The sequence below is a fragment of the Podarcis gaigeae genome (genome assembly GCF_964106915.1).
Source record: "Podarcis gaigeae genome assembly, chromosome: 2".
Taxonomy (NCBI): Eukaryota; Metazoa; Chordata; class Lepidosauria; order Squamata; family Lacertidae; genus Podarcis; species Podarcis gaigeae.
Genome location: NC_139679.1, coordinates 74185364 through 74198916, shown reverse-complemented (window position 1 = coordinate 74198916; position 13553 = coordinate 74185364). Strand labels below are relative to the sequence as shown.

The 13553-nt window shown below is 43.0% G+C and overlaps 1 protein-coding gene and 1 long non-coding RNA gene across 2 annotated transcripts in view; one reads left to right on the top strand and one right to left on the bottom strand.

The window, feature by feature from the left end:
• LOC310838863 overlaps positions 1-13553 on the top strand; it is a 71192-nt gene that overhangs the window by 53542 nt on the left and 4097 nt on the right. Inside the window, exon 3 of the long non-coding RNA XR_014561182.1 lies at positions 8513-8591. This is a non-coding gene — a long non-coding RNA (uncharacterized lncRNA). The remainder of the gene's footprint in view (positions 1-8512; positions 8592-13553) is intronic.
• MAPKAPK3 (MAPK activated protein kinase 3) overlaps positions 3234-13553 on the bottom strand; it is a 72518-nt gene continuing 62198 nt past the window's right edge. The window contains exons 9-11 of the mRNA XM_083726633.1: positions 13447-13532; positions 8477-8557; positions 3234-5648 (exon numbers count right to left, since the gene is read on the bottom strand). Of these exons, the coding sequence (XP_083582759.1) occupies positions 5490-5648; positions 8477-8557; positions 13447-13532 (326 nt within the window). The 3' untranslated portion in view covers positions 3234-5489. The remainder of the gene's footprint in view (positions 5649-8476; positions 8558-13446; positions 13533-13553) is intronic.

The following is a 13553-nucleotide window of genomic DNA, read 5'->3' as shown; positions in this document are numbered from 1 at the left end:
GCTCTTCAAATGTGGGAAATTTGAACCCGAAACACAAGACAAGGTAGACATACCTGGCTAAGGGCCATGTACAAGATGACACGATTCAGGGCATTTGGTGTAACTAAACTGGCAGTCTGAAGCAAGGGTGGCCAACATGGGGTGCTCCAGCTGTTGCTGGACCACAACTCCCATCAACTTTCATCATTGTAGGCAAATGCTTTCCATTTAAAAGGTAGTGCCTTACGTACCTTGGATAGAAGAATGTTCAAGGAAAGGGTAGACAAGACATGGCAGTTCCCAGTGTTCAGACGCTAGAAATAATCCCACGTAGCCTATCTTTACAGAATCAAGATGAAAGGAACAAACCTCATTCAGTTAATTATGGTGTATGTTGCTGCTTACTCATTCGAAGATCCTTTACCACTTTCTTTAGTTGATATCCCCTGTGATCACCCAAGATGCATGTGCACACCCAGCAGTCTTAGCTTTCCGAAGCATTCTGTGCTTTGCACATCCAGTCCTTTCTAGGGTGGTTACATGCTGCTCTACTGTGTTAACAGTTAACTTTTGTCATAATATCCTCAAACCACGGTAGATTTAAATAAACAGCAGTAAGATCTCCTGGTTTTACTGCTGTTATTTTCAATTTACAATCTTTATTGTATTCAGTGAAGATTTCCCAATTCAAAGCAGGAGAAGAGATCAGGGACTGCAGTCTTCTAGAGTGTCTTGAGTCCCGGGACTAGGATGAGCAGTTGGAGGAGTTGCCAGCTGACAACCCCAGGGAGGAGCCCAGTAGATTGGGACAGGAGGTGTCCAGGCTTCAAGAGGATTCACTTTGGATTCACAGATGAGGAGTCAGGTATCGGGAAGGGTTCCAGCAGTGTTTCACCCCAGCATTCTGCCTCATCCCCTCTCACTTCAGCCAAGCACTCTGTGTCCCCGGTGCCCTTAGTTCTCATGCCAGCCTCACCTCCAAGCCTGGTACCATCTCCAGCACTAACTGAGATTGTCCCAAGCCATTCTCTCACGAGTCTACTGCTCAGCCTGGTTCAGAGCTGATGCTGATGCCTCTTCCATTGCCTAGGTCACAGAGGCACCAGTGTAGCTGAGAGCATATAACAAATAACATATAATGGGACACAAAGTAGTGTGTTCTTAGCTTACTCAGCCGTGCATAGCACTTGTACCTTTGAACTCTACTTTCCCTATGCACTGAGCATTAAAGATTTTGCCAGAAATCAAACTATCGAGTTCTTCATTCTCTAGTGAGACCTAGTACACAGAGGCCACATAATGATCTGATAGCAGAAACTAGGTCTTCCAAGAGCAAATCTTTGTCCACTATACAGAGAATTTCCCTTTTGTAATTAATTCCTCTAACACAGCTAATTTTAGCTTGAAGAAATATAATATGTCCCCTTCTTTCTCAAAGGAGGTAGTTGTACAATTTCTCTCAACTGTTTAATTTATTCCTGTCCTTTAATAAAATTGTTGGGTGCTTCATCAGATGTTCCCAGATGTCTCTGTATAGTGTATGACAGTTTCAACATGATTTGCATAGCATCAGTTCTGTAGTCTAATGTCTACAGATGCAACTTCTAACAAAAAAGATTAATGTCCTTCAGACTAAATTGCTCAGGCTTTTAGTTTTAATGCAGAGGGTGGCAGAATCTGATCCAGAAGAGTTCTAGTGTTTCTGTTGCATAAGGCATAGGCAGACTATTGCAATGACATCATGCAAATTATGGCACATATTGCTCAACCAGTGAATTCCAAAGGTTTTCAGTAGAAAAGGATATTCATTTATTTGCAGAATTGCCTGAATGGCAACAACCATCAAAATCTCAGAATAAATGTGGAATTTGGGCGGCAGAGTGGCGCAAACATGTATCTTTGCATGGGGAAAAAACACAGCTTAAAAGTAGGGAACAGGAGAAAGTGAAAAGAAGGAGTGACAGGCTTTGTATGGCCAGAGCTACTGTGGTGTAATGTAGTGCAGTGTTACATTAGGCTTTAGGGACCTGGTTTCAAATCCCTGCTCAGTCATCAACATCACTGGCTGACCATGGCTTTACCTACCTGCAGGATTTGGGGAGGATAAAATGGGCTAACCACACATGGATTGCCCTGAGCTCATTGGAACTGGGATGGCATACCAATGGGATAAATAAACAAGTTCCCTTACTACCCTGGTTTTACATTCTCTCTCTGACCCTTATGGCAATGTGCGAAGAGAGAGCCTGGCAGTGATAAGAAAACAGAAATATAGGTAAATTAGACATTTCCCTTTCCAATCTGTCCTCACACCCCAGGCTTAAGGAAAACTGAATCAAAGCCAAAAACAATGCTGTAATTGTTTTGCTGCATCTGGATGCTTTGAGACGGACACGTTGGGCACTGCGGTAAAAACTGAACAGGACTTGTTCTCCCTCCTTCCCTGGTATGTCCAGTGTTTGTGCTGCTCAAGGGTAAAAGCCTTTTTACTTTGTGGCAGGATTTATCCATTGGCGACTATGTCCCAGAGGACTGAAAAATTCTACCAGTAATCAGGATTGACCCAATAAACCCCCAACCCCATTGGGAACCTATGAATACCAGATAAGAGGCATAAGTGATTCTGAATACCAATTGCACAAATAGGGAGACTGTTGTATTTGGGTCATTTCAGGCTTCCCATGGGCACCTGGTTGGCCACTGTGAGAATAGGATGTTGAATTAGATGGGCTTTTGGCCTGGCCCACCAGGTTCTTCTTGTTTTCAGATCTTTTTTCTGTGTAGCTTAATAGTGTTTATACTGGCAGTGACTCTCCTGAGGTTTTCATATCTTACCTGGAGATATGGAGTTGTTCCTTGAACATTCTGCATGCAAAATACATCTTCTACCACTAAGTTATTGCCCTTCCACAACTCTTGGGAAATTTGTACCTTCACATTTATGGAGTCTGTCTGACATACAAACCAGTTAGAAAGTCATCCTTTTATGCCTTTTGGTTTGGGCTCATTCTTGTTCAGTTACTACTACTAACATGCTGCTTCTAAAGTTTAGTTAATTAGTAGATGGAAATAGCATTCTTATCTATATAGAAGTCCTACTGGGCAGAAACAATTCCTTCAGAATTCAAATTACATTTCTGTTCTCAAATGCAGCTTCTTTTATGGCGTGGCAGAGGTGAACATTTACTTCCTATAGCTGAAGCTGGTGCAGGGCCCCAATACTAATATAGATTAATCACAGTGAGGAAGCAGGGTCCACTTAAAAAAATGGTAAGCACCATTTATTAACATATGCAAAATGTTAATATTTCACAAAGAGTCAAGAGTTCATAGGTTTATCCAGTGTGTCTTAATAACAGTTTAATGTCTACCTGTACATCAAAGAGAGGCACTGAGTGAAGAATAGAGAGGTTGTGCACTGCAGATTCACAAAGCCAGTAATCCTTGTAATTCTGGAATGAAATTATTACGCGGAGATCTACAAATATTGGCTTGGCTTGCCTCAGTAGCCACAAATCCCCTCCTGTGAAGTCTTCTAGCATGTGGAGAGGGCTTAGGGGAGATGATGGGTTTTATCTCATTTGTGCTGCAGTTTGCAAAAGGAACAGTAGGAGTCACCTGCCACTGTTTTTACCTTTCCCAAATTGCACTAGAAGCCTGTACCTCTTCCTTGAGCCCACTGACAGAAGCAGAAGCCTTGAGGCAGATTGGGGATCTCCCTCCCCTGTGAGAAGGTTTGGAAAAGTTAACAGCAACATGTAGAAATCCTTGATATTTCTTACCCTCTCCAAACCACATAGCACATCTGAGAGCTCAAGCAAAGGGCTGGAAGTGGAGATAGATGGGCTTGCATTTGTAGGCATCTGCACCTTGTTTTTGGAAATAGCTGATGAATGATGGAATGGTTGACTAAGGATAGATGGCATGTGACCAGCATGTCCTATGACCAGTCTATCATGAGATATTGAATGAGAAGATGAAGAATCTTCCCTGGTTTGAGACACTGAGGAGTGTTTGGCACAACTGCTGTTCCAGATGGATTTTGCTACCATCTTGTAATAAGTGTTTATTCAAATAACTTGAGTGCCTTTTTTTTTTTTTTTACATTTCGCCATGTCCACTCTAACACAAAACATACTGAAAAAGAAAGTGGTTGATCATAAATTTCATCAGTCAAGTAAGCCTCATATATATGTTGAAAATTTGTAATAATGTGCATCTTGATGCAGTGATTATGAGTAGTTATTTGAATTTTGGAGCATTCTCACCAACTTTGTTAACTTTTACACTGCTTACAGGATGCTCGCAAGGTCTAACATGTGATTGCTATTAATTCAGTGCACAGAATGGTAGATGTTAGAAACCAGCACTCTACATTAAGTACAAGCCCCACCTGTGACAATGGAACTGGAAGGCTTCGTTCTGGACTACATAGAATCCTCTTTGAACTGAAATCTTGTATTTTATTCATGCAAGTGTGTTCACTTTGGATTTCAACACTGCAGAAGTTTCAATAATGACTGCTGCAGTGTAATATTTGATCCTTAATTTTTTTAAAAAAATATCAGTCTTATTAAACACTGATTGAGATATTTATGTACCCAGAACAATTGTAGCATACACACAAAATAAGAAAAGGGAACAGCTGAGTCATACTGATGTATAGTCCCCGAAGGAAGCCATGGTCAGTTGCAGCTTCCCAGTGTACATGGCTCTAGCGAAACAGAAATGGATGTTTACCAACACCTATGAAACCCCCATGTTTCAGTGAAAGTGGAAACACAAGAAATTATTAAGATGTAAACATTTTTCTCTTAAAGTCAGGAGCAATGCTTCCTTGCTCAGGTGGGCATTGTGCGAGTTGACAGCATGAACCCTAGAAGTAAAATAAAATACAGCAAAAGCATCAAGACCAAGCAGGAATACACACATGGAAAGCTTACATGCCTAATTCCTTTCTGTGTGCTTCCTTACCAGACTCTTGAACTTTCTGTCCATGAGGCTTATGCCACAGGAGATGGCACAAATTCGTTTCTCTTAGAAATGCTAGACATAAATCCAGCCAAATTTAAGCAGGTTTATGTCCTATTGAATCCAACTGGAGAAAATTGAGCACAGCCTTAAATATATTTTTGGCTGAAATCAAGGGGACGTAAACATCCTTAATCTTGGCTGGACTGTGCTCATTGTGAATAAGTATGGAACGTGCACTGCCTCTAGTTGGTAGACTACACATCTTAAGCTTCCACTGGAATTCTAGGGTTTTCTGGAACTCTAGGGAGAAAACAAAACAATGCTAAAAACAAAACAAAAAAAATCCCTTAGAAAAACCCACAGTGCTCGCATAAAAAGTTCCAGAACATTGCATTTTGGATGCCACAGTGCAGTTTCTCTGTAGGTCAACTCACTTAAAGCTTCAGTGATGTACACCCTTTGTTCTTGGTGTAAAAGCTGAGCTGAACCCATTTGAATTAATAGTTCTTTTTTATATTTATCTTCCACTCTTCTCTTTACTGGTTGTTACATCCTGGAGATGCTGAAGAGGTGCCTCCTTGCTTTTGTTTCTTGCGCCTTTTGTTGAGGAGACGGTTGTTGGATGTTTTCAAATCTTTAATCTTTACCTGGTCGTAGTCCACCCTCATGGTCGCTAAAGCACTAGTCATCTCCTCCTAAAACCCACATGAGGCAATAGTTAGGTCTTAAGAAGTGGAGGCCACTTTCCTACCATGTTCAGGTGAAAACAGAACCCTCTGGTCACAGATCTCCATTGACCTCCCCCAGCCAAGACTAAGAGTTGTGCCCTTCCCCATAAGAGAGCTCATATTCTACCCAAGTGGACTGTGCAGCTAAATGAAAGAAACACATATGCAGAATTATATTGAACATTTCTGACAAAGTGATTAGAAGGACCAAGGTGAAATAAGTAACACAATGCTACAGGAATCCTTACTGAAAGGACTTTATTTTAACACTAACAATATTTTAATACTTTAGAACAGTGTTTCCCAACTGGGGGCAAGGATATTACAAGGGGGTCACAGGTGAAAAATGCATAAATGGGGGGCCACAGCATGAGGCTAGGGGGTCATAGAAGGAAGTGAGAAGTGAAGGGAAAAAATCATTTTTAAAAATCCCGATTGGCCAATCGCAAGCAGGTAAGGGGGTGGGCCAACCAGGGCCTAGTACTCTTTTTTGCCACGTGCATTTTCTTGGAGCAGTCTTAGTTTGTTTCTGGGAGGGGGCAATCACTGAGGCTCCTGTTTTGACCAGGAGAGCCCACAATCCAGAACCCCTCAGGTCAGGTAAGTGTGGTGGTGGGATGGCAATGGATAGGGCTGGTTGAGAGGGAGCTGTTTTGTTGCTGCCGCCAGTGCTGGGCCTGGTGGCAGCTTGGGCTTGACGGTGCAGGGTGCAATCCACCCCAGCACCTAGTGGATCAGGGCCTTTGGATGTTGCTGAGGGGCACAGGGCCGGTCAGCAGTGTTAGCCCAGTTCTGCAAGCCGTGGGGTGAAATCCACCCCAGTGCCTAGCCGAGTAGAGGCGTCTGGTGCTGCTGACTTGCATCTAGTAAATAACTAAGTGTCTACTCAGAAGAAAGGCACATTGAGTTCAGTGGGTCTTATTCCCAGGTAAGCATGTGTGGGGCTATAGTGTTTTATCCAGGCAGCCAGGGCTCCTCCTGATGACGATCTTTTTGCACCAGGTCAGTGAAGACCACTTGCTTTTTAAAATTCTCCCTGTGCGCCTTTGGGACTATATCTGAAGGTTTCCCACTCTCTGTCAATTACTTGGGTCAAATAAGTGTTGTTTACTTTTTATAATACATGGAAGATGGCTCTCCCTCAGGAGGTTCTGGACTCTCCTTCCTTGGAGGTTTCTAAGCAGAGGTTGGATGGCTTTCTGTCATGGATGCTTTAGCTGAGTTTCCTACGATGCAGGGGATTGCAGTAGAAAGATAACCCTCGGGGTCCCTTCCAGCTCCATGATTCTATGTTTTCCTGCTTTAACAATATTTCATTATGCTCCTATCATTTTGTGTAATTGTATTTTGGATAAATTATTAAAAAATATGAATAAAACATGTTCTATTTGCAAACAAAACATTTAAATAGCTACCTTTCTACTGATTGGAGGGGGGCATGGGCATAGCCAGAATTTTTGTTGAGGATGTAATGGAAAATGCACAAGAAAAATAGAGGAGGTGTAAGTTTGGCCTTACACAGCCAAACCTTCCTGTGAGTCCTTGCAGGACTACTGTCCTTGAGGGTGGCCCAACTCGGGCTTGATTGCCCTGATTAGAAGCCCTCGTTGCTATGGGTGGCGGTGGTGGAGATATCTAGCCCCACCTGGTTGAGGCAGGTACAAATAGTGCAGGGCAATGTGGTCAGGCGGACGAGGATGGACCAAACACTGCTGAAGTAGCCCACAGTTTGATCTGGTGTTGTAAGTGGGTGAAGGTCTGGTGGGGGAAATTGTTGCTTTGGAATTGTTCCTTTGGGGTTCTTTCTTGATGGTAGAGGGTTTTGTATTGCTGTATAAGAAGGTTTAAGGAGGTTTACCGTTTGGGGTTTCGTTTTTGTTATTGTTTCAGGAGTTTGTCCTATTCTGTTGAAATAAAAATATATTTTCCCTCATATATTGACTACCAAAGATCCTTTAAAGAACCTGCCAAGTTAATTGGCAAAACAGGGGGGCAGGTTTTTGTTACTAGGGGCAGAATCTCAAATTTGTATTGATTTTTACTTAAGGGGGGCAGCTGCTCCCCTGCCCCCCAGCCCCCTGGCTATGCCCATGGGGGGCCACAGGAAGGAAGCAATGTCAGAAGGGGGGCTATGGTTGAGAAAAGGTTGGGAAACACTGTTTTAAAACATACTGTTTTGCTATGTGTAGGGCTGGAAAGTGTTTTGCCTCTGAGGGTCACATGCAGAAGTGGGTAGTCACTCAGATGCTGAATACCAGTAAGCAGGGTCAGGGCACAAAGTGGCATGGCCTGGGTATGCATGTGCACACACTCAATGCCTCTCCCTATGGATCAGAAAAGGGCAGACTTCTGTCCACCCCACCAGGGAGAGATGACGCTCCTGCTTGCCTGTCAAAGAGTTGTTTGGTAAATTGGAGAACCACTGTCCTCCCCAAGACCAGTAAACAGCTATTGGCATGTTGGAAGGAGTGTGGTTTGCATGGAAGTTGCACAGAGAATTACTCTTTCTGTGCACCTTCCTCCCCATCACTGCAAAAAATTCAGTATTGAGAAGGTAGACTGGGCATCCATGTGGAGGGGATGGGCAGCATGCAACCCGCAGCTCATGGTTTACTGACATGTGTGCTAGAGTCTGCCCTTGGTTGAATATAGACAACATCTCAATCAGTTATTTCTGTATAGTTGGGCAATCGTTATGAAAATGCTGGTAATGAGCTGGTAAAAGATGTTCAGAAAGAAAAGCAAGCAAACTATCTCTGACGAATGCCCAGCCTACTAATATATGTGATCATTACCTTCACTTCATCCCAGTGATCTTTATCCTCTTGCAGAACCCGGGCAGTATGAAGAGGGGTAGGTGGCACCACCATGGATTGCTAAGGAAACCAAAGAAGCAGCTATTCAGAAACAGTAATTCTGACAATAACACACTCACACATTACCACTCATCGTCCTTGCTGATGAAGTAATTACAAGTCTTGAGAAAATTGTATAAATATGTCTCCTAAGCAACAGGAGGGAGAGAGAAAAACATACTTAGCTGCATTGCTAAGCACAGTTGTGTTTTCAATATGACTGGAATATGTGTCATTTCCATAGGATTGCAGCTATGGAATAAGACTGAGGGGCAAACACACATTTGAAACCCCAGAGTGAAAAGCTGCCAGGGAAGAGTAAATCCGGAGCAGGAAAATAGCAGGAGAGTAAAGGGTGATATGCTCCCTCTGTTCCTGTGCTTCTCAAATTGCACTCCTCTCCAACTCAGTAATAGGGCTCTAATAAATGTATTTCTACATAATGTGAAAATGATCAACCCCGTGCTTCAACACATAAGCATGGAGGTCATGACTTCCAGGCCCTCTTGCTTTCATATCAGCTTGTGCCAGCGATAGCCAATATTGCTGGACTACAACTCCCATCATTCTTGACACTTGGTCATGCTGCCTGGGGCTGCCCCCTGGGCTTATGCAATATGGGCTAATTGCATGGAAGCAATTGTGCAACAGGAAGGTCCTTACAGAGGAGAGCAGCTCCAGACAGCATAACCAAGCCAAGCCATGCACCATAGGAAAAGGTCCAGTATAAAAGAATGGAAGATTTAGGTATTCTACAACACCTTGGGGTCAAAATGAAACAGAAACAGTCTAATAGTGAAAAGGAGTGCAGGCTGCCACACTTGAGGCACAAAGGAGATTTTCTTTTTCCTACACGTAACTTGCAACTCACACTTATTTAATACGCTCACAACTTTATGCTCATTGCTGAATAATATTTTTTTAAAGACTGATGCAAAAATTGCATGCACGGTGGGGAGGGGGGGATAAGAAAATAGCAGGGGAGGAGGAAAGGGGGTGGGAGAGCAGGAAAACTCTTAAAAGCACACAAATGATCTGATTGGAGAGTTTGACCCCACCATGGAACACAGCCTCAAGATCATCCGTGGGATTACAGACACTCTGAGACTTTACAATGAAATGTTTGATGAGCGCAAGAAACAGCTGCAGCTGCCAATCACAATGTTTCTGACAAAGAAACCATCACCATCAGCGGATGTGCACAGGCAACCCTCCTCTGGATCTTAACCACAGGCAAAAACATCTTCTGGCTACCTGTCAATCCCCACCTCCCACCCCGGTCCTCATATCATTTGCAGCAAGTATCCAGTGGGGGAGAGAAGGAGGAAAACTAAGAGCAAGACTGAGGGCTGCATTTGCCCCACACTGGTAAGTGCAGCTATTTTTTTAAAAAAATGGTGTTTTCCTGCTTTTCTAGAGGGTGTTTTGGCTTTACGCGATTTTGCTTATACACACGATGGCCAGGAACCTATATTGTGAGTTATCTGTACTGCCTCTTTGTTTATTAGTATCACTGCCACAAAGTGCTTTCAAATCAGATTCTGCTGCCATGGATCCTACTCTGCAGCCAGAACCGCAGCTTAATGTGGCTGCTGAGAACAGTATGTTCAGCAATCCCTAGCTCCTTTGCAGTTCCCAGGTTCCCTTGAGGGAAGGACTAACTTTGACAGGTAAACCACTGGACATACTTCTGTAGTAAGCTGTACCCTTGGCATCCTGCTTATGGATCCTTCCAGGAAATCCACAAAGATGGCCCATTTTGACTCCATGTTTCTATTCATGGAGATACCTCATGAGAATCCTTCCACAAGCATCGATCCGGAGGGAAATGTTACATCCAGTGGCCCCTATACCGGAGATGTACCAACAAAGAGAACTGGCAATATATAAAGGCAATTAGTTAGGTAACACAAATGTGTCTAAATGAATGTGGTTGGGAATTATCAGCAAGAAACATGAGACAATCCCTTTTGTGTTTTATCCTGAGCCTTGCCAACTGTATGGAATGTTGGTCAAATCAGTATTCTACTTTCTTCCTAGGTTATTTAAATATAGAAAAAGAAACAAATGTTTCAGGGAGGACTGCAAAGATAAATTAGTGTTTATAAAGTGCTTTGAGAAAATAATGACAGATGGAGAGTATGCATGTACATTCATCGCCCCTGCAACTCCATTCGTTCTTTCCATTGCAAGATGGCTCCTAACAGCAGTGCCTGCTTAACTACTGTTGCATTTGTTATCTGCCAAGGGAAAAGGGAAAGGAGAGAGACTAAAACTGCATTGGTGGGATGTTAAGAGGCTCTGCCAGGCTCTGTGCTGCTGAGTGTTCCCTTTATGCTTTTGCCATTCCTTTCTATGTAAACTTTACCAAAAGGGCATGCTCTGTCACTTCTTTGATATTAAGTTCTGGAGGCAATCTAGCTCATCTGAGATTTGGAAGCGCCAGGTCTCTGAGCTGAACAATATTTAAGGCTAATTTTTTTTTATTTTATTAGGTTGTGTGTAGGGAGAACCTGACTTCCCCCAACAGCTTACCAGAATCTGTTAAGCTCACTTGCAGTGTGTTCAGCCTTGTGTTTTGCAGCCATAACACATGATTGTCATGCACGGAAGGTGGTGAATAATACACTTCAATATTGTTGTCTTATATTTAACAGCCCCACCTGTGTTCTATATTGTGATGGCTTATAAGCAATAAATCTGAATTGACTGAAGACCAACAGACGGATAATATTTTGGTTTAAGCAGAGCCCATCCCTTTATATGGATCTGGCTTGGTTCCCCAGAATGCTCCCTAACAAATCTACGTCCTCTTCCTGATAGCACCATTTCATCTATGCATGGAAACCCTTCAGCTCTGCCTATTTAGGTGGCCCTGAACATGAGATGAATAGCATTTCAGGTGAAGCTAACTTGGATGCCCAGGATTTCAACTTCTTATTGTGCTCATTCACAACTTCACTTACTTATATACTCCTGGCTAATTTCCTCTAACTTCTACTTCAACCAATTAGTTTAGAAGAACATTTTTGCATGTACACTTAACTTGTCCACCTGCTTAACTATTTACCTTGACACATTGTCACTGAGGCTGAGATGATGCATCAACTGGGACTTTACTTGTTCTCATAGAGATGGCATCTAGATGTCTATTTAACCACTGTCTCTATGTAGCACACAATCCCAGGAGCTTTCAAGGCATTTCTCTTTTCAACCACATTTTTGTTTAGATGTCAGCACATGGTAGAGCTGCTTCTCACTTACTTTAAACACCTCCTTTTCACTTTAGATTTGCATCAAGTATAGCATCCAATCTGTGTGACCCAATCAAGGTATTTACATTTATTACTGCTTCATTTTCCAAACCAGTTACAAATGACTTTTAGTAAGGACAAAATCCTTTGCATTTAATAAATTTTGGGATCTATGAATGAAGGCAAGTGCAGTGTAGGTTAATTAACTTTTCTGACTTTAGTATAGTCATGCATGGAGTAAAAGCAGTAGAACAGAAGCACCGTGTTTGCTTTGAATTTGGGTCTGGGGGCAGGGTCATGAGAGGAATTAATTCAGTGTGGAGGTTTGCCTGGTCCACTAAGTGGCCAAATGACCAGCAGCTGTTAGGAGGTTGCATGCTATCACTTAGAGCTGCAGTTGCCAGTGTGGCACTGTGGGTGAAGTAGTGCCCTTGAGGTCTTCCCCTGGCACCCTCAAACTCTTTCGGCACACCCAGTCACTGCGCCTTGGTCATGAGGGTGGCTACTTTTTGTCCCCTGAAAAGCACATCAAATTTGAAGGAGGGAGAGTGATGCTCTTCCCCACTTCCTCTTGTTTTCACTGCACAGATTAATAATCTTTCCCCCAGAACCCTGAGAAAAGTGAAGTGTGTGTGCCTGCATGTGTGCTTCCTCTCTTTCTGCCTGACTGTGGTGGAGAATGACTGTGGTGGAGAACGACTGTGGCTGCTCTGGGGAATGAGAAGGATCAGAGCGGGTGGTGCCCACATCACTTACTCAAAAATCCAGATCTCCCCACAGGCTTAAAAATGTTAACCACCCCCAACAACTGCATGCCAGCTGCTCTTTGGGGCAATACATGTATTATTTAGGGACATTTAATTTCTTTGTGTTCTTTCCCTTCCTTTTTATTTGTTTTATATTTTTATATAGACACATATATAGAGGGATATAACCTTAATGGCAGAAGGGAATAGAAATCTAATGAAGAAACAATAAATGCACAGTGAGTCCTGCCTAGCAATACACAGAAAAGCTGCCCTGAAACTGCTCAGATTTGTAGCCTTAGCAGCGGCTTGTTTCTTGCTGGAGGCAAAGAATTCTATGACATGAGAGCCTGCCATGGCCTTTTAGTTAGCATCACCCATTAAAAACAGCTTCTGGTGTTGTTTTCTTAGAGTGCTGCACATAAACCTCCACTATCGCCCCACTCAATAACCCCAACGTTTCCAGATCTGTGCCAAAGACCAAGAACGCCCTTAAAGCAGGAGGCTCTCTATTCATATCAATAGAGAGCAGTTCAGCACGACGGTGCCTTGAATGTCTAATAATAGTCCTCCATAAATCCTACACTGATGAGGTAACATGGCTTTTTTTATAAGTGAGGGAAGGAGGGCGTGTGCATGGCGCACTGAACAGAAAATGCTAGCCTGGAGCAGTTGGGATGGGGGTGTAGTGTCCTTGACTGCCACTGACAGGGAAATTTTACCCCACCCCCAAGAGTTCTCTCACACTGCAGAGTGGAAATTATATCCCTTTTATACAGGGCAGACTCCTGGTTAAATGAGTTATACTCCCTCTTACCACAGCAGGCAGCCTTGTGTCCAAATTAAAACAACAACACCAACACACACACACACACACACACACACACACACACGTTTGTGCAGGACTTACATTAATCCAGGGGTGATTCATAAACTGAGAAATTGTCATCCTCTCTGTTGGGTCTGTCTTCAGCAGCAGACGAATTAGCTGCTTAACTGAAAAGCAAAAAGACAAAC